Source organism: Notolabrus celidotus, chromosome 13, assembly GCF_009762535.1.
Source record: "Notolabrus celidotus isolate fNotCel1 chromosome 13, fNotCel1.pri, whole genome shotgun sequence".
Taxonomy (NCBI): Eukaryota; Metazoa; Chordata; class Actinopteri; order Labriformes; family Labridae; genus Notolabrus; species Notolabrus celidotus.
Genome location: NC_048284.1, coordinates 32,631,303 through 32,652,460, shown reverse-complemented (window position 1 = coordinate 32,652,460; position 21,158 = coordinate 32,631,303). Strand labels below are relative to the sequence as shown.

General features: G+C 43.4%; 1 protein-coding gene across 4 annotated transcripts; it reads right to left on the bottom strand.

The window, feature by feature from the left end:
- Positions 1 to 13,345: 13,345 nt before the first annotated feature.
- slc35f1 (solute carrier family 35 member F1) lies at positions 13,346 to 19,450 on the bottom strand. 4 transcript variants are annotated; one of them, XM_034699538.1, is made up of 9 exons: positions 19,295 to 19,450; positions 18,795 to 19,218; positions 17,386 to 17,561; positions 16,981 to 17,108; positions 16,138 to 16,297; positions 15,901 to 16,057; positions 15,752 to 15,804; positions 15,511 to 15,665; positions 13,346 to 14,123 (listed from the first exon to the last, which is right to left on the bottom strand). In XM_034699538.1, the coding sequence occupies exons 2-9, from the start codon at positions 18,887 to 18,889 to the stop codon at positions 13,890 to 13,892; spliced, it is 1,158 nt and encodes a 385-aa protein (XP_034555429.1). In that variant the 5' UTR covers positions 18,890 to 19,218; positions 19,295 to 19,450; the 3' UTR covers positions 13,346 to 13,889. The 4 variants fall into 4 exon arrangements, with proteins under 4 accessions (XP_034555429.1, XP_034555430.1, XP_034555431.1 ...); XM_034699539.1 differs by lacking the exon at positions 19,295 to 19,450 and having other exon boundaries at positions 18,795 to 19,223; XM_034699540.1 differs by lacking the exons at positions 18,795 to 19,218; positions 19,295 to 19,450 and adding an exon at positions 17,757 to 18,188.
- Positions 19,451 to 21,158: the final 1,708 nt, after the last annotated feature.

Genomic DNA, 21,158 nt, shown 5'->3' with positions numbered 1-21,158 from the left:
TCATAAAACCAGCATATTTTATTTGTATAATATGTGACTGTGTTAAGCCGTTTGCAATAAGCTGTCATTAAAAGATAAAAGCTTGTCTGAAAGTTCATCAAATATTTCATCAGCTTTGTCTCACCGTCACATTTCTCCAAAGTGTAGAGGAAACACACGGGCCGTATCCTAACGTGTTGGTCTGGAGGTAAAACCAAAGTAACATCAGAAGACGTGAATCAGCCGCGGAGCAAAGTGACAGTCATGTTTTCAATGTTTCTAACGCTGTACAGAGTCACTGAGTGTAGTTATACTTTAATAAAGACTGCTGTACAGAGTCACTGAGTGTAGTTATACTTTAATAAAGACTGCTGTGCAGAGTACACAGAGCGCAGAGACACGGCCCCGGCTGCCTCACACACTGATCACATCTCCCTCACCTGCATGTGTTTACTGTGTTAATGAGAAAAGTGTGGAGGAAAGTCATGACCGGTTCTCACAGTTATTATCTTACATAACCACATAAACAGTCAAAGTGAAGGCCAAGCTGCCCGTGATGAAACCAGCACATTAAAACTGATATCAGGGATCAAACTTCTGTCAGATAATATCAGAGAGAGGAGATCTCTGAAGGACGTGAGCTCTCTGTAATGTGAAATAAAAAGTGTGTGTCCTGTAAACATGAAACACTGCAGTGAGACCGTGGGTAATGATGAATGATGGATGCTCTGGCACTGGTGACGGATACATGAATGCTGCAGCGACGTGGAGTCACTCCATATTATTATTTGTATTTCTTTTGTGTCCCTCCTGCTGTAAGAAACAAACAATAAGTGCTCACTGACCTCCGCTTCATTCATGAGGACCACGATTTGTGTGTGACTTTATTTTTTCTCCATCCCCCTCTGTTGTTGCCGTGATTCATCATGAGAACCTTTGATCATTCGTATGCATTTTCATTCATAAGGTGCTTTGAATTGACCGTAAATGGTTGAACGTGGGCGTTGAGAGGGCGGATTATCAGGCTGAACTACGTACGCATATCTCCAGGTGGTTTGTGATTTATAAACACATTGCATGAAGTTGGCGTGCGAACAGTTTAATAAATACGAATTTTGAATAAGTAGATATATAAGAATATAATTGACCATATACAGTCGATAGCAAATAGATAGCTTAGATTATCTGTGGGGTGGTCTGCAGAGGGCTGTGCACAGGAGATGTCCTCACTATCTGATGGATTTGGAGCTTTTTTGTAAAGAAGAATGGGCAAATATCACCATGTCAAGATGTGCCATGATAATAGACTCCTACAAAAAAAAAACATAGTGCTGTAATAAAATCAAAAGGTGCTTCAAAAAATGATAACTTAAAGGGTGTGTAAACTTATACAACCACATTATTTTATTTATTTATGTTTTATTCTTCCCCTTAAAGATTTCAATTTTGTTTTCAGTTGAATTGTTCTGACATGATTTATCTTGGTCTAATTTTTTTACATCACAAAACCTGACATTTTAACAGGGGTGTGTAGACTTTTGATATCCACTGTATATGATAAACAGATTAAATCCCAAACTTGTTGACAAATGCTGGCAGTGAAAGAGTTAATGAATCAAAGCACCTGAGCCAAGTTGATCCAGGCTGTCAGACCGGTTCACACACTCCCTGTCTTTCTCACTGATGGTGTGACTCAGATTACAATCAAACTGCTGCTGATTCTACTCCACAAACACAAACTATAGAACAGGTCAATCTTTGTCAAATCACTGCTCTTTAACTCACACAGAAGAAACTCTACAACATATTTCAAACAGCCAATCAGCATCCAGAAACATTCCTCCAGTCAAACAGTGATCCAGCAGCGTGTGAGCACAGTGATCCTGATCATCAAACATGTAGAGATTTCTCTGGAAGGATTCTCACCTGTTGAAGTGAGTTCAGGTCAGCTTACAGACACTTTCCACCTTCATGTGTGGAGAGAAGAAGAAGCTGCTGGTTTGTCCCTCTTCAGTCCTGATGTGTCTGTGTGCGTCTGATCTGAGGACGCCGTCACACCCTCATACCTTCAGAGTGACGTCACTCTAACCTGTGACAGAAACCCAGTCAGTGTCAGATTACACACTGATCACATGATGTAGTTCTACTATCTGACCTCCAGATGGTGCTAACTAACCTTCTAATGAAACAAACAGCAGCACTGACAGATGTGATGAAGCAGCAGTGAGGATCACACAGGGTGCATCTCAAAGCTCTTCACTGTGGTCTCCTCTCTCCTTTCTCCTCTCTCCTCTCTCTCTTCTCTCCTCTCTCCTTTACTATACAGGAAGTAGTTACTAACCGGCCCTATTAAGTGGCGTCCCAAAGCTCTTAATTTTAGGATCCAGTTCAAGGTTTTGTTAATTGTTTTTAAGTGTTTAAATGGTCTTGCACCGTCTTATTTATCAGACCTTGTACAGCCTCCCAGTACTTCCAGATCACTTAGGTCATCAAACCAGCTGCTCCTGGCAGTACCTCGGTCCAGACTCTTTACTCAAAGGGACAGAGCTTTCTCAGTGGCAGCCCCAAAGCTGTGGAACAGCCTACCTTTCCAGGTTAGAGCTGCACAATCTGTTGAGCACTTTAAAACACAACTGAAAACCCATCTTTCTCCTTGGCGTGCAGTCCCAGCTGAGCAAGAATCTTTGGCTTTTTACTTTTCTTACTCTTTTTATTTCCTAAATTAAGTTCTTACTATTCTTTAATTGTTTTTATTTATTATTATATTTGTGTAAGATTGTATTGTATTTTAATAACTGTACAGCACTTTGGTCAACTGAGGTTGTTTTTAAATGTGCTTTATAAATAAAGCTTGACTTGACTTGACTTGACCTAATGCTGCTCAGAAGACGGAGGAGCAATGAGAGAGGAGACACGAGAACAGTCTTCAGAGAGGACTTGTCACTGATAGACATGCCCCCTTGTCACATGTCAGCAGCGTGGTATAAAACAGGATATAGTGATCTTTGTGTGTTGTAGTATAATCTGGCATATTCAGTCAGAAATCCCCTGTGACTGACATTAAACTCATATTTTGGGTGACAAAGGATGAAACAGACTGTCCTAATATTTTTGGCCCACAGTGAAATAATTCAACTTCTAAACCTGGAGGGCCGAGTCACCATTAACAAAGGGTCCAACAAATGGGCCAACCTGAAAAGGAAATACAAGGTGAGACAGTTCAATGTTCATGCATTCAGTATAGTTCAGATGTTGGTGAAGCTTTGTGTGTCTCAATGCAACACGCTCTGTTTTCGGCACCACAGTCCCTGATATTTATGAAAAACTCCAGGACATGCTGCTTTCACTTCCTCCCACCGTCAGCAGGATTATCGTCCACGTCTGAACCAACCCCACAAAGCTTCTTCGGTCGGAGGAAACAAGATCAGATTCTAGCCACCTTTTTAACCTCTTAAAGCACTCTGGGAAGTCCGTCTTTTTATCAAGCCCCATTACGACGGCTGCTCAGCACATAACGTGAGTTTTATTGACAAGTTTCATCTTTTCTGGAACCGTGCTTCTTTTCTTAAAGGAGACGGTCTTCACCAGAACTTTCTGGGTTCTGGTGTGCTGGCTTCTAACATGCAGCATGCCGTGCAAACACATACACGTAACTGACTGTTTACCTCTCAATCACCTCCACCTGCAAGTCCCTCCTCTTCACCTGTGCTTCATTCTCAGTCCAAGCAGAGTAACGCCCCCCTCTGTCTCCCTACACACCTAAAATTATCACCAGTCTATTTCCCCATCACAGCTATAAGAAGAAATCCTGAGTCCAAGCATATCCGTTGCAACTACAACCCCTATTCTACATCTACAGCACAAATAAATATTGCACCGACTGGCAGGACAGCACACCACTTAATACAGGTTGATGTGACACAGCCAGGGAGGCCACATGAGCCCACTAAGCAGGGACGGACTGGCCATAGGGAGCCCCGGGAGTTTTCCCGGTGGCCTGGCCTGTTCTGGCCCCGCCGCAGGTCGCAGATTTATTATTAACTCAACTCAACTCAACTTTATTTATATAGCACCTTTCATACATAAAAACATGTAGCCCAAAGTGCTTCACAGAATAACAGAGACAGAAAACAACAGCAATGGTAAAATTATAAAAGGCAGGATTATAAATAAAAGACTTAAAAATAAAAGAAAATCAACACAGTAAAATTAATAAAATACGTAAGAGTGGAAAGAAAAGTTAAAAATAAGGTAGCATTAACAAGATCAGATTACAAAAAAGTCGTCTCTTTCCTTCCTGCTGCTCCAGTCTTCTGTATTTTAAAGCCCGGTCAGCCCACGCCTCAAACATCCATTCCACTTGTCTTGCATGAATTAAACTGTCTTCTCTTGAAATCCATGTCGTGCTTTAGGCTACTCTTATGGTGCGACCATGTAATGTCGAAATCATCGGAAAAATGACTTCCCGTGAACACCCCGTCAGAAGAATAACTCGGCAACTCTGTGAAAAAATTGGTACATGCCGACCTGTGATGTCACAGGTAGTGTAGTTGGGTTTTCCTCTCTCCGACGTGTATAGCACATGAGCAAAACACACAGACGTCGGGAGAACGACTTATTACTCTGGAAAATGGGACAGTCCAAGGAGAACTTGAACGCAGCATTAGGGTACCGTTGTGAATTCGAAACGAACAGCGCGAAATTGGACGGACAGAATTTCACCGCTACCTTAACAACGAGTGATTGGAGATGGATGGTCGTGGAAAGAAGAGGAAGGGTGGGGCAGAGAGGGATAGAGATAAACGGAGAAATGCCCTCGCAGGAGATGTTCAGCATGGGACCATCAGGTAAGTCAGTGCTAACGTTACATCATCATCTTCCCCTGTCAGAAGCAGTCCAATAGCCAAAGTAGCTACTGGACTATAATGAAAGTGGTTGTTCCCTTTCTTTTTTACTCAAAAACATTGATGGCGTATCTAGTTATAATGTGATCAATATTATTTGATGAATAATGCATTTTGTTGAAAGTTTCAGTCAGTGAGCAAATAATTTTATTGTCAAAACAATGAACATATAACAGCGAGGTACAGTAGGCTACACTACCTAGCCGGTCATTGCTCTCTTCTTTGAAAAGGTAAAGAGAGAGGTTAACTGTATTATAATTGAAATATAATGTGTTATCCATTACACTTTTTTACTCTTTTTGAAGGTGGAGAGAGTAGTACTACTGCCACGGTGAATGAAAAAGAGATGCCCACTAGTTCAGAGCAGTCTGCAGGTACAATAGGCCTACATTTATTTCACATGTATGTTAGGAGACCGTGTACAATTTATGGTCATTTTAGTCATGAAAAATGGTTTTAAACCGGTGTACTCAAAACTATTGGTGGGTAGTGTATATCAGTAAACTATAGGGTATTGCTTTGTTCTTTAAATAGATGGAGAGAGTGGTTAAGTATTTGAAAAATATGTTGTGCTTTTGCTTTTTTGCTTTTTGAAGGTGGAGAGAGTGGCATGGCTAGTCCCATAGTAGAGCAGTCTGCAGGTGTGTCAGTTACATGATGTGTCCATTTTGGTTTACAATAAATATATAGCCTACTATTCAATTAAACTTACATTATATGACTCATTTCTAATAGATGAGAGAGTAGCAGTGCAAGTGCAGTGCTTGTTAGGCAGGAGCCTTTTTTAAAGAGAGATGACAGGTCTAGAAACCAGCCCAGTGAAGACAGGGGAAAGTGAAAGAGGAGAACAGCCATTTGATTATTTTTCCCGCCCACTATCTAAAGATTTTAAATAATTTTTCAACTACCACCCACAACAAACCCCTCTAAAGCCCATTCCCAAAGTGTTCCACTCAAAAGATGGCACAAACAGAAAATGGCTGTCCTACAATGATGCAAACCACTCCCTATTCTACTCAGTGTGTCTTGCATTTGGGAAGTCTGAGAGTGACAGTCCATTAACCAGAGGAGGCATGCAGGCATGGAAACATGTCCACCAGAGAATAGAGGAGCAAAGCAAGGCCCATAGAGAGAGTGCAGAAGCCTATTTCCTCAAAGCTAAAAAAGCAGACATTGGTAGCATCCTGAGTGAAATACAAGTCTCAGAGTGCAGGTTAGAAAGAAGAGGCAGGTAATGGAACATGGTATTGACATACTGAAAGTCATTGGAAAGCGTGGTCTTAGCTACAGGGGAGATGTAAAGGAAGCTGCATATAGCCTTGATGACCCAACCTTAGACCATGGCACATTCCTAGAAATGATATTGTTGCTCAGCCAGTATGATGTCTGCCTCCAAGAGCATGTAAAGGACAGCAACGAGAAGAGCAAGAGGCAGCATGAAAGGAAAGGTGCAGGAAGAGGGTCCCTCATTACTTTGTTGTCCAAGACAACAGTCAACAAGGTAACTGATGTCATCAGGGTGTTAATTCAAGATGCAATTGCTGCTGAAGTTCAAGAGGCAGGGATGTTTTCAGTGCAAATAGATACCACGCAAGACTTAACATCCAAAGACCAGTGCGCTGTCGTCCTGCGCTATGTCACTGACGTTGTTCATGAGAGACTCATCAGTGTCATTAGCTGTGAGTCAGCAACGGGGCAGCATTTTGTGGAGCTACTTAAGCAGACCCTAGAAAAGGTGGCTATCAACATCAAGAACTGTGTAGGGAACTCAACAGACGGAGCTGCGAACATGCAGGGACAGTACAATGGCTTCTCTGCATTGCTCTCAGGAGAGGCTCCTGGCCAAGTTCACACTTTGTGTTACTCACGTGCTGAATCTGCTCCTGGCAGACACAACTGGGGTTGTAGTAGCAAGTGCATCCCTTTTTCTTTGCTGAATGACCTTGCCACGTTCATTGGGAATCCTACAAACGCATGCAGGTATGGGAGGAAACCTGTGGGGACAAGCGGCACAGGCCGGCTTGGTTTAATTGGAGAAACTCACTAGTGGGCCAAGGACCATGCCTTGACGAAAGTGTTTGGATGCTTTGGAAAGCCTGAGCATGCACTCTACATAGATGTGGTCATCACCATTATGAAAATGGTGGAGGATGAGACCATGAAACCTGCTGCCAGAGTCAAGGCCAGAGGGTACCTGGAAGCACTCCTGAGGTATGAAACCATACTGACTGCTCAGGTGTTTCTCAGGATCTTTGAGCAGACCTCCCCACTCTCCAAGTACTTGCAAACAAGTGGCATGGGTATTTTAACAGCCCAATGCTTGGTGAAGGGAACCGAAGACAACCTGAAAAAGTGTGCCAGGGACATAGATGGTGTGAAGAGGGCACCAAGGAGTTTTGAGTCTAGATTTGAACAGGGGTAGTGAGTCAGAGTTTCGGATGTCTGGTGGGAGTGAGTTCCAGAGTTGGGGAGCAGAACGACTGAAAGCTCTGCTCCCCATGGTGCTGAGACGGGCAGAGGGCACAGAGAGGTGGAGGGAGGAGGAAGACCTGAGGGAGCGAGAGGAGGTGACAATGTGGGGGAGATCAGACAGATACAGGGGGGTTAGGTTGTGGATGGCCTTAAATGTGTACAGGAGGATTTTGAAGTTGATTCTGAGTTTGACCAGGAGCCAGTGGAGCTGCTGAAGGACGGGGTTGATGTGGTGAAAGGAGGGGTTTCTGGTAATGATGCGGGCTGCAGAGTTTTGGACCAGCTGAAGTTTGTGGAGGGATTTGTGAGGGACACCGAAGAGGACTGAGTTACAGTAATCAATACGGGAGGTGACGAGATTGTGGACCAGGTTAGCAGTGGTGTGAGAGAGGGGCAGAGACGATTGATGTTGCGGAGATAGAAATATGCAGACCTGGTTATGTTGTTGATGTGAGAGTGAAAAGAAAGTGAGCTGTCGAGGATGACACCCAGACTCTTTACCTGAGGGGAGGGGGACACTGTTGAACTGTCTATGGTGAGGGGGAAACTGTCTGCTTTGGATAGGGTGGATTTAGTACCAATGAGGAGGAGTTCTGTTTTATTGCTCTTACGTTGAAGGAAGTTGGAGGTGAACCAGGACTTGATCTCAGAGAGGCAGAGGGTGAGGGAGGAGGGTGGGAGAGTGGTGTAGCGACTACTAGGAGCCAAAAGCCGCTGAGAGGCTGACGCTGGGCCCAGTTATTGCCAGACGCGCTAAAGCAAAAAACACTAATGCACAAAAATAAGTTTAACCTTTTATTATCAAAAAAGGATGATAAACTCATGATAAAGTGCACAAACAAAAATAGGAAAAGTAAGTGATAAATAAGCGTTCATTAAGCGAAAAACAAGCGTAAAGCAAGCGCAAAGCAAGCGGTCAACAAAAAGTACCGAGACCCAGCTCACCCCCTCTCTCTACCTCTCAAACAATGGGACACAGGTGGCCTAAATTAACTTGGTATCCCCGCCCCTAACACATGACCCGTAAATAACCTAATTAACTAATCCCACAATAAACTATATTGTAAACAATCACCATAAATAACACCACAAAAAGTATACAAACAATATCCTACCCTAAACATCAAAATAACATAATATAAACACTTGAAGTCCCTTCATGGCTCCAACAAGTGGAGTCGGGTTTACTGGATAGGTAGAGCTGGGTGTCTTCCGTGAAGCAGTGGAAGTGGATGCCAAATTTGCAGAAGATATTGCAGAGTGGGAGAAGGTAGATGATGAAGAGGAGGGGCCCCAGGACAGAGCCCTGGGGGCACACCTGAAGTGACAGGGGAGGGTTGAGAAGTGAAGGATTTGAGTTGGATGAACTGAGTGCGGCCTGTGAGGTAGGAGTGAAACCAGTGCAGGGGGGTGTTAGTGATGCCTATGGAGGAGAGTCTATTGAGGAAGATGGGGTGAGAAATGGTGTCGAAGGCCACACTCAGATCGAGGAGGATGAGGACGGAGATCAAACTGGTGTCCACTGCCATGAGGAGGTCGTTAGTGATCTTGATGAGGGCTGTTTCTGTGTTGTGGCAGGGACGTAAAACCGGACTGGAATTGTTCGTAGAGGTTGTTGCTGGTGAGATGGGAGTGGAGTTGAGAAGCAACAGTTTTTTCGAGAATTTGGGAAATGAAAGGAAGGTGAGAAATGGGGTGGAGGTTATTGAAGTCATTGGGGTCTGAACCAGGATTTTTCAGGGTGGGACTAACAGCTGCAGATTTGAATGGAGCGAGGACAATTCCAGTGGACAGTGAGGAGTGGATAATGGCTGATGTGAGGGGGAGCAGAGGGGGAAGCAGGATTTGACCAGGACTGTGGGGAGGGGATCGAGTTGACAGAATTACATGAATTATTAGACCAACATTAAAACACTCTAAATGTTTCTGTGAGTGAGCAGCAGTGCAGCGCAGTAAGCTGCGAATCCAGGGATCTGTTTGTTTATTCTGTTTGATCTGCACGAGCTTCAAGCGAAGCAGCTGCAGAACTCATTAACATAACTGAAAAATATCATGAAACATTGATGCTGTGAATGTTGGTGAAAATCTTTGTGCAACAAGAGCGTTCAGACAATAGACGGGTTCCTTTATTTCTGATTTACATCATTGATCAAGCCTCTGATCGTCTTTATTCCACAAACATGAATGCTACCTTTCACCATATAAACCAGGACAAAGATAGCTCTACTTAGCCTCTGAGAACTGATGGACTCTCACAGCTACGTATCTGAGGCTACTGTGGATCCATATAAAGTTTGTATCACACAAGAACAGAGAAGTTTGATGACCATGGAGCGATAGGGTGCTTAAATCCAATGTGTTATTTCCTAGTATGGATACAATCAATGTATTACCTTTTAAAACGATGTTAGATTGATAAATGTCGTCCGGAACGCCAACTTGCCGAGCACAGATCGATGTAGTCGGATCAAAGGAATGTAAATTGATACATTGATGTAGAAGATGAATCGTTACACCCCTACTGTTATCATAAGAGCAACAATATTCAACTCAATCCCCCAGCTTTTTAACCAACACCTGACTGCTCAATACTTGATTCTGATAGTTCGGTACTCAAACACAACAGGGATTCATTCTGAAAGGCAAGATCGATGCTAGGGACAACCAGATTGCACACATCACATCAGATTAATCAGCAGAGAGGAGTCCAGCAATTATACAAAGTCTATAATGTCACCTCTTCCGGTTGACAATGTGGCAAAAACATTAGCAAAACTAAGAACAAAACTTTGTATTGTGAAGTAGAATCTGAAGTTTAATGTTCATTCAACCTAAAACTAGGCTGACAAGAACACCATGTCGACCAAAGCTGAGGGACAAACAAATCCCTTTAAAATCAATACAATCATCCTTCAATCAAAACTGAGTGTCATCCTGTTCTTATATTTAGTTGTTAGGAGGTCACACGGGTATAAGGCATAGTGATCAGGTGGTTGCATGACATAGAATCCCTTCCATGATCTATGTTGTAAGTTGTAAGTTAAAACGCCATATTTAAAATAAGATTTGTTACTGTCAACATTCATTATTACCCGGCTCTCTTACAGATCTTCAGGTTGTGTAAGATACTTGATTCTGATTGGTCCAAACCCCTTGAGGACGGACATTTTCATCTTGGATCCTGTCCATCAATATGATGAAGGAGCCGAGCATGAGAGAGAAACTTTAGGTTAGTGATCTCTCCAAAGAAACTTAAACCATGAGCGGTGGTGATGATAGCAGCAGGGTTCAAAGAGAAGAAGGAGAGCTGAATGGGGACAGTTTCATGAGGAATCACTGGGACTATTTTTAAAAACTGTAAACATAAATCATTTAAATCAATAAAATCATCTTTAATCAATGTGTCTGTATTTTAAGTTAGTAGTACGTGGGGTCTTGTCTCACCCTGTCAGGATTCTATTTCCCATAACCACCTGCTAACCAAACATTATCCCTTACTGAACATTCTTGGCTAATATTTGACAGCAGATTTATTTGGTTTTCAACGCACACCTTGGATGTTTCTTTAAATCAAGGAGTTAAACACAGGAAGAAATCAGGCTATGAGTGTAACTATCAATCTTTGACCTTATAAATGCTCAGGTGTTTCCTCCTGTAATGAAACTATAATGAGCTTTGGCTGCTGCAAGAAAAGATGATACTTGGCCTAAACCCTGTCCTGACTCCCACACTAGCCTCTATTTTTGTTTATTTTCAGGTTTTAGTTCATATACTTTTATTTTCGGTAACTTCTATAGTCATGATGAAACAATGTGAAGGCATCTTAAACCAGTCTGGAACGATCACAGGCGTAAACAGACTGATTCTTTTCTTTTCTTTTCTTTTCAGTGTAAAAATGATCGTTACATATATATATTGGCACCACACTATAAAACAGCCATTATGTGAAAAATACAGCCCCTGATGCAGTATGTACAAACTATCGTAGATACAAAGATGGATAGGAACTGTAAAGATGAACCACCTCTATCGTTCAAACCTGGAACTTCTTTTTTCATGTTTTTAGGTTAAAAGGAGTCAGAGGTACAGAAAGTGTTTAAGTCCATGTCTTCACCCTGCTGCAGTCAAACAGGCCATCATGGCTGCAACATCATCCTCTGGAGCAAGTTTGCCTTCTTGTAATTCAACAGGAGTTTCAACTTTAACTTCCCCTCCATGAACCGAGAGTTGCTACTCTATCTATGCCTGGATTGGTTTATTCTTGTGTGTGTTAATGTCTTAACCCAACAGACATAAACACACACACAAACTAACTCGGGAACATTGGCATCGTTTGACGATTATTTGAATAATTAACAGCCCGTTCGTGTGGCAGTCACATTAACCAGAAGCAGGACCATAGACTGTATAAATAATGGATGTAGTATCTGTGACATCACCCATCTGTTTCTGAAGTGCTGTTTTGAAGCCAATCGGCGGTGGCCATATTGGAAATGTTGAACTCAACATAACTACTGTTGAGCGAGTGTGACGTAAAGAGGCGGGGTTTGAGCCTCCTCGCCAACAGCTACAGTGTTCCCGCCTGTCAATCAAGTCAGCTGTGCCTCTCATAATGGAAAACTTGAAATCTTAATATCTTCGAAATTGCTGCGTTATGAAAAAATTCAACCCCTGTACAGTGTGTGCCGATCAAGAAATGATCTATCCAGACTACACTCGTCTTTTGAACCAGGCTGTAAACATGTTTATTTCTGCTGTAAAGATCGTCTTCTTTGAATGGGTGTGTATGTGGTTTCCCATACTTCCAGAGCCAGCCTCAAGTTTATAACACTTCCGCAATGGCTTCAACTCTCACGGCTGGAGGTTGCCACTTGAGCAGGACGAGGTGCTGCTAGTAGCGGGCACTGACAGTGTCTGTATCTTTGTCGGTGTTTCTGTGCTGTGGCCGGGCGTGTATGTTCAAATTTTACAGCCAGTCTCTGGACATGTGTGTAGTGGTGAGAGATTCAGAAACGGAGAGAATCGTTGCGACCGTCGCTCATGTTGTCTTCTTCTTTTGCTATTTAATGCAGTTAGCATTCTTCTTCTGGATAAGACGCTTTATAGCCACCGTCTGGTTGATATACCACCAGGCACCGGTAAAAATGATGAAAAATTGTACTTTTAAAATGAGAAAATAATCGCAGTAGCTCTTCAATTTTTACAAACTGAACAAATATTCAAAAAATCCTTGCCCATCCCTAAAACTAACCAATTGAGGCAGCGGTAGATCAAATACTCCTGTGTCTGGTGGCGTTGAAGAGAGCAATGCTACAGCTGTTTCTGGTTAAAAAATACTCTTCCTGTTTCTCACATACCTCTTTTCGACCAACGCGAACCTGGTTGTATTTCCAGGCTGGTGTTCGCGCTGGTTCGGAGTTGGTTGAACTCGCGAACCAACACGGCAGCCGTTTGTTTTTCCGCCCGCTCGAGCCCGTGGAAGAGGCACATCATGACGTCAGACTTACGTGACCGCTTCTCCCAGCAGTGCTATCACAAACTTTTCCCCACAACAACAAAGATGGCGGACAAAGGCGGCTTGTCTCCTCTGCCGACCACTGCTTTGCCTTGGAATCCATTAGTCTCTCTTATTTTTTCACTGCAGGACAATGGAGGAAACACGTTTGGTTTGTGTTTTTGATCAAGGCAACCCCGCTCCTGACGTAAGCGGTTCAAAGTTCTAAACCAGCAAAGAGTTGGAGCCGCTCTGGAACTGGTTTTTCCAGCCGGGAGCTGGTTCACTAACAGTCAAAGGACAACAAAAACGGTTCTCAATTGAGCGCCCAACCACTCCCAACCGTCCCTGAAACTGCCTCTGTCGAAAAGGGGCAATAAAGCTCTCTCTCTGTGCAATCTTCTCTGTAATAAAGTAAGACACTTAGATTAACAATCTGAGCTTGTCAGGGGTAAAAATGAGATATTTTGAAGGACACACTTTGATCCATTAAGGATTATGTTGCAGCCTGTTTCCCTGCTGCAGGCTGAAGCAGGTTTATCGGACTCAAGTTTGTGTTTGAAGATTTAGAAACACTGTAAGATATGAAATAAACAGCACCTAGCATATACAGGTCGTCAGCACAAACATTGTTCGGCAGATATAAAAAAGAAAGTAGGATATTACATAAAACGATCGTTATATCTATTTACATGTACGATGATGGGCGACCTGTCCAGGTGTAACCCAAACCTCTGGTCCAATGAAAGCTGTGATCAGCCCCCAGTCCCCTTAGAGGACAGTTGACATACATGACAGATGGATGGATGATTTTCAGTCCGCTGACGGTCTCTATCACAGTGAACACAACATCTCTCTGCTCTTTACTTTAATGACCCTCTACTCGGGCAGTGTTCAGGTACATGGATCAGTCTTCACTCGAGCAGGGGGAGACTCCGCCCCTCCATCAGAGCAGGAAATGAAGTCCAACCAGCCGCCTTGATTAGCCGGTCTGGGAACAGTCAGCACGTCTCTAAGTAAGTCCCGCCTCTCAGGTCATCTCAGGCCACCCGCACAGGAAGTTCATCCCCCGGCTCAGGGCCCAGGCTGGTGTAGGTGACCAAGGGCTCCGGGGCTCCAGGACTGAGCGGGGACTGATCAGGGGCCGGCTGGCTGGATGTGTTTCTGAACTGCTTGTAGACTCGGGGGTCCTGGGCCACGTAGGTAGAGGAGGAGGAGTAAAGGAGCAGGCCGAGGATGATGACGAAGAACGACAGCAGGTAGAGGCTGGAGAACTGCAACACAGAGACACAGACTGGGTTTACTGCTGCTTCATGCTGATGTGATTAAATATCAGGTGGTTTAGTCCTCGTCAGTCCCTCTGAGTTTCATTAATTCAGATCAGGGAACCTGGACCTGTTTCTTTTTGTTCAGCTGAACGAGGGATGAGCTAAGATCGATGCTAATTTGGACAGGTTGAACTTGGCTATGACTTTAGACATTAATTTGATGTTGGCCATTATGACATTTGATATCAAGCAAAGGTAAACTCTCATAAAGCTAAAATGACCTGTGGACCATAGCTGGTCTGATTGGTAGGAAGCATTATAAACTGTCTCTTCAGTTGGTCAAAAACGCTGCAGCTCAAGTACTGACTAGAACGAGTAAGAGAGAGCACATCTCTTAATGGTCAGACACCTTTGTATCTTAAATAGCTCATAGTGCCCTGTTACCTCTCTAGAACACTACGCTCCCAACTTGCAGGCCAGCTACCTAAAGTACCTAAAGTCTCTAAAGGTAGTATGGGAGGTAGAGCCTTCAGTTATCAGGCCCCTCTCCTTTGGAATCATTTACCAGTCAGGGTCCAGGAGGCAGACACCCTCTCTACTTTTAAGAGTACAAACTTTCCTTTTTGATAAAGCTTATAGTTAGAGCTTAGAGTTAGAGAGGATCAGGCTTGGACCAGCTCTTAGTTATGCTGCTATAGGCTTAGACTGCCGGGGGAACTGACACACTTGGATCTTGTCTTTCCCTCTCTCTCCTCTCTCTCTGTCCCATTAAAGTTCCTAACCATAGACCTTTCTGGAGTCCCTGAGCTCCCGTGTCTCGTAGGTTCCTCTGGATCTCTGCTGCTGTGGACGGTCCAGACTCCAGCTGCTACAACTACTACTATCCGTCTCACCGCTATCATCTCTCTCTCTCTCTCTCTTCATCTCCCTCTATCCCTCTCTCCAACATGGTCTCAGCAGATGTGTGTCTAACATGAGTCTGGTCCTGCTGGAGGTTTCTGCCTGTCAAAGGAAGTTTGTCCTTGCCACTGTAACTTGCTAAATGCTGCAAAGTGCTCTGCTCATGGTGGATTAAGATGAGATCAGACTGAGTCCTGTCTGGAAGATGGGACTGGATCTTATCCTGTCTTGATGTTGGGTCTTTGTTAATAATAGAACACAGAGTACGGTCTAGACCTGCTCTGTTTCATCTTGAGATTGTGGTGAAATGGTGGCATATGAATAAAGACTGATTGAGCGTACCTGTCAGAAGTACCATGACTTACTTCAGTCTTATCCAGACCAGCATTTATTTCCAAATGTCAGGACCTGAACAATCAACCTATAATTCACCTGCAGATAGGGGCTTGCTGCACTGGATGTTTGGACCTGTTAGCTGGTGTTTTGGTGTTACCTTGTAGTGAAAGAGGAAGAGGCCACAGAAGAGGCTGTACAGGTCAGCTGTGAGCAGAGACAGGTTAACTGACGCAGCACTCGTCCTCTTTATCACCACGGGCATGAAGCTGTACAGGCTGAACATGAAGGCACTGAAACCCACGTAGAAGAGACCTGCACACAGAGAGAGAGTGAGAGAGAGCAGTGTTTACTGTGGGTTTCACCTCTTGGTAGTTTTATCTGTGCACCTGCATGCTCACCTATCTGCCAGTCCCACGGCACCTTCAGCAGCTCCTTGTGTTCCATGATGGCCCTGCAGAGACACATGTTCAGTAAACTCTCTTTATGTGACTACATTTATATAGATGAGGGATCTAAATGCCCCGCCGCTCCTTGTGAGCAAACTCACAGCTGGATTCCACTGAAGAAGGATCCAAACAGTCCCATCATGCCGAGGAACTCAACCCGGCTCATGTTCTTCACAATGAACTCCTCGCAGACGTTTGAGATCCCGTACAGCGTCGCTCCTCCAAGAACCAGCAGATCTCCAAACAGCTTCTGCTCTCCTGCTCGGACGAGGAAGATCAGGGGAGATGAGGAGGGACAGAGAGACACACACACAGAGAAACATGTGGTCGGTACTCACCGAGGCCCTGCTGTCGACCCAGCAGGATGTCAGCACCCACCATGCAGCCCACTCCCAGCAGACACAGTCCTGCCCCAACGAAGTGAACCGCCTTATACCTCACCAAGAGGAAAAACCATGACAGCAGCAGGACCACCGGGATCACAAAGCAGTCCAACAGCTGGGAGGACAGACGGACAGACACACAGAGGATGATGAGTTTACTTATTTGGGATTAAGTCAACGTACAATCAAGGACAAGAGCCATGAACCGATAAATAACTGAGGCCCAGCTGCTGTTCTAAAACTCTGATCTCCTCGAGAACTTTGCGACAGTAAAGAATCAGAGCACAAACTTAATGAGGGTTTGGTTTGGTTTTGGGTAACAACTTAGGTAGAGCCGCCTGTCAGCTCCAGCACAGAATTGAGGGTTGTGTTGACTCCATAGACTGCATAAATCATGGACGTAGTATCAGTGACGTCATCCAACTGTTCCTGAGGCTCTGTTTTTAAGTTGATTGCTGGCGGGTGCCATATTGTAAATGCTGAACTCATCGAACTTCTGTTCACTTCTAGTGTGAAGTAAAGAGGCGGGCTTTTAGCCTCCTTGCTAACAGCTAGAGTGTTCCAGCCTGTCAATCAAGTCAGCCACATCCTTCTTTAGGCAAAACTTGTACGTTTAAATCTTCAAAATTACAGAGTTATAAAAAAAATCACCCCGTACAGTGTGTGCCGGAAGAGAAATTAGCTGTTCAGACCTAAACAGTTTTTTATACATATACACACACACACACACACACACACACACACACACACACACACACACACACACACACACACACACACTCACACTCACACACTGACCTGCACACTGGACAGTGTGGTGTACTGGTAAGCTTTGAGGACCAGGTAGTTGGCCTCGATGTCTATCAGACCCAGGATCATGTATTTCCACCAGCGCTGCTTCAGGATGGCCAGCAGGTTCCCCTCACCTGGTTACAGACAGAGATGAAGACGCAGGGAACATGATGAAGATGAGAAAATGATGAAGCAGTTTTAATGTGTATAAACAAAACACAGAGAACATATGCTCTTCAGAAAATCTCCTTTAAACACACATTTATAAACGTCTCTGCTCCCCGGTCTGGTGTAATGACCTCCTCCCTGCTGCCACATCATCAACAAAACCACCAATACTCAGTACTTCACAGCATGCTGTCTGAGGAAGACCACAGAAACACAGAGACAAAGCCTGCAGGGGAACGTTACCTTGCCTGACAGCCAGGGTGGTGGTGTAGACCAGGAACAGCAGGATGTAGTTGAGGAAGCTCTGGAACACAGGCGTGTTGGCGTGGAAGTCATCAGCCAGGTATTTGCTGGTCAGAGCGATGGCACAGATCAGCAGAGACAGAATCTGACCCATAGCCAGAGTCACCAGCAGGTCCCTGAACGCCACACGGAACACACAGACAGAGATATACTGTAAACCTGAGGGTTTGAGTCAGTGTGTGATGAGAGTGTTTCTAAAGGCTGTCCATCACATGGTCATGCCCCCTCTAAAATCATATTCAAACATGGCATCATTCATTCTTTCACCACATGGGGGCAGTACAAGCTGTTAATACAACATCACATATCACCACAAGTATGGATGAATCATTGAGGTCGTGTTTCAGGTCACCACAGCGTGTTAATCCCAGGTATCCCCTGTCTCCATCCTCCTGCTTCAGGCTCTGTTTGACCCTACATGAGTCCTTAAAACCACAGAAGAAGACTTGAATAGAGGAGGAGACCATCAGATAATCTCACTGACTGTGTAAGTAAACTGTCTGAGAAGTGGGACACTTCACTCAGAGACTTCTATCTGCCAGAGGAGGAGGCGCCCCCTGCTGGACACCAGACAGAGCACAGCTTTAAGACACATCTGGCTTTGAGTCCACAGTACCCCCACACAGTCTGTGGGAGAGACCGGCTCCTGTCTGCAGTCAGGTGGGGAAAGAAAGATCAGTATGATGCATCTCCATGGTAACCAAACAGGTGATCATTACACAGCATGTTGGTCATAGTAATGTTTCATCACAGGTGAGACTGTTATGTCTGCATGGTTTAATAAAGGTTTTATTACAGCAGCATCCCTCTGTGTGTGACTGAAATAATAAACACACACACACACACACACACACACACACACATACACGCACACACGCACACACAGTGTTAGATCTGTTGGTTTCATGTTCTCTTGCTCATGCAGACAGTCGAGCACAGGAGTGGCTGACAGGCGCATGTGGCACGGAAGGGTGTGTTTGTGTGTGTGCGCGCGCGAGTGTATGTGTTCGTCTGTGCGCGTGTGATGCAGGTAGAGATGATGGAGGCTCGCGCAGACAAGCAGCCATTGTTCAGCTTGTCAACCTGCACAGAAACGCCGCGTGCAGGAATGCTGCTCCAACACACACACACACACACACACACACACACACACACACACACATCTGTTGCACGTCACGCCTCGTGCAACGGTGTGAACATGTTACAGGTTGACAAACAAAGCAGCTGCAGAGCTGAGCCGCCGCAGCCGCGTGCACTAAATGTAATGTAATCCATCATCATCACTATCATCATCATCATCATCATCATCATCATCATCATCATCCTCATTCTGATCATCATCATCATACCTGGTGATGAGTCTGCGGAGCCGCTGCAGGAGGCTCGGCGGCGGGCTGCCCGCTCCTCTGGGAGCGCTCTCCACCGTGGAGACCACCGAGATCATCCTCACACCGTCAGAGCGCGCATACCGAGAGAGGAGGAGGAGGAGAGGAGGGAAGGAGAGGAGGAGGAGAAGGAGGAGAAGGAGACCGTGCTGGTGTCTGTAAAGCAGCGTACACACACAGAGATCGGTGTGTGTGGATGTGTGCGTCTGTGTGTTGTTTTCTCCTCCCCTGGTCAGACTCTCCGGGATCCACAGTCTGATCCTGTCTTCACGTGCAGAGGTGGACTCCTCCAGCAGAGGGCGTCCTTTCACAGACTCCTCGTGTGAAGAAGACGTAATCGATCGCACAGCAGACAGTCACGTGACCTCAGGTTACAGATACTGTGAGACTGAAGTGAACAGAAACAGTGTGATCTTGTTTTGTTCATCATTGTGTGTGAAAATGAGCTCAAGCCTTTTATTTACCATCACATCAGTCTGCTGCCACGCCCACACGTGTCACCCTGCAGACTGTCACACTGTTTCCACTGTGAAGAATGAACCATCTAAACATCATGAGTGGGAGAATAAAGAGTTTTCTTTGATGGAACCTGTCCTGGTAGAAAGAAGACAGTTCAAACACTGGTCCATGTGATGTTAGACTGTGAATAAGAGACATCTCAAAGAGCCAGCAGATCTCATCCTCTCCTCTGGGTTATCTCTGTTCATTTCTCATTTAAACCACAACATGATACTTTTCATGAAAGTTGTCCAGACTTTAAAAGAACAAGAGAATATGTCATGTTATCTCTCCATTAAGTCAGAGGAGCACAAACTTTTCATCTCTAACAGGAGAGAAGAATCATCAGAGGTTCTGTTTCTTGTGCTGAAATAATGTGATAGTTGTTTCTCTATATTGGTTCTCTGGTGATGCTCATGTTTATGGGTTGCCATTTGTAAAGTTGTGCACACAAAAAATAACAGCTACATTTCTCCACCTTTAGCTCCAAAATGTCCCGGGTTATAGCCGGACTGCCCGCCGTAAAAATGCTGGATAGGCAGCTTTGGAGGCCACAAAGGGGTTTCACAACGCTCAGAGACAATAAGATAAGATAAGATAAGATAAGATAAGATAAGATAGTCCTTTATTCGTCCCATAACGGGGAAATTTAAGTGTCACAGCAGCAAAGTAGACAGTAAAAAAGAGTATAAAGTAAACAAGAGCCTATAAAATATCAATTATTTTAAAAAAATACAACACTGACCCAGTCTATGGTACGGACAAGCTAGTTGCTATTGCTAAGTCTGTATCCTTTATGAAGCTTTTATTTTATGTATTTTATTTATGTATGTGAATTTGTATTTTAGTTAAATATTTAGGATCATTGAGCAACATTTAACAATTAGAATTATATTTAACATTTAGATTTAAAATTTAACATTTAGATTTAGATTTAACATTTAGAATTATATATAACATTTAGATTCAAAATTTAGATTTGTATTAAACATATAGATTTATATGTAACATTTATATGTAACATTTAGATTTAACTTTTAACATTTAGATTAAAAATGTATATTTAGATTTAACATTTAGATTTAACATTTAACATTTAGATTTATAATTAACATTTGCATTTAAAATGTAACATTAAGATTTATATGTAATATTTGTATATAACATTTATATTTATATTTATATTTAAATTTAACATTTATATTTAACATTTAGATTTAGATATAACATTTAGATTTAGATTTAAAATTTATATTTAACATTTAGATTTAGATTTAACATTTAGATTTAGCATTTAACATTTAGATTTAACAGTTAGATTAAATATTTAGATTTAGATTTAACATTTAGATTTAGCATTCAACATTTAGATTTAACATTTAACATTTAGATTTAACATTTAGATTAAACATTTAACATTTAGAGTTAGATTTAACATCTGGATTTAGCATTCAACATTTAGATTTAACATTTAACATTTTGATTTAACATTTTACTTTTAGGTTTAGGTTTAGCATTTGAATTCAACAGTGATTTGAACTTAATATATTGGTCACAACAAAAGTAAATGTGAAGAAGATCACAAAGGTCTCTTTAAATGGTATAAAAAAGTGACTTTTTTAAAAATTCACTACATTTTTATGACGTCTTGGAGCTAAATGTGGAGAAATGTTGCTGTTATTTTCAGTGTGCCCAACTTGACAAACGGCGGCCCATACATGTTGAGCTTTTTTAAACATTATTATATCATGAATCACAGGATCAAGGTTTGGTTGATCTGTGACGTCTGTCTGTCTGTAGAAACAGTATGAGCACCCCGGTTCCCCCTGT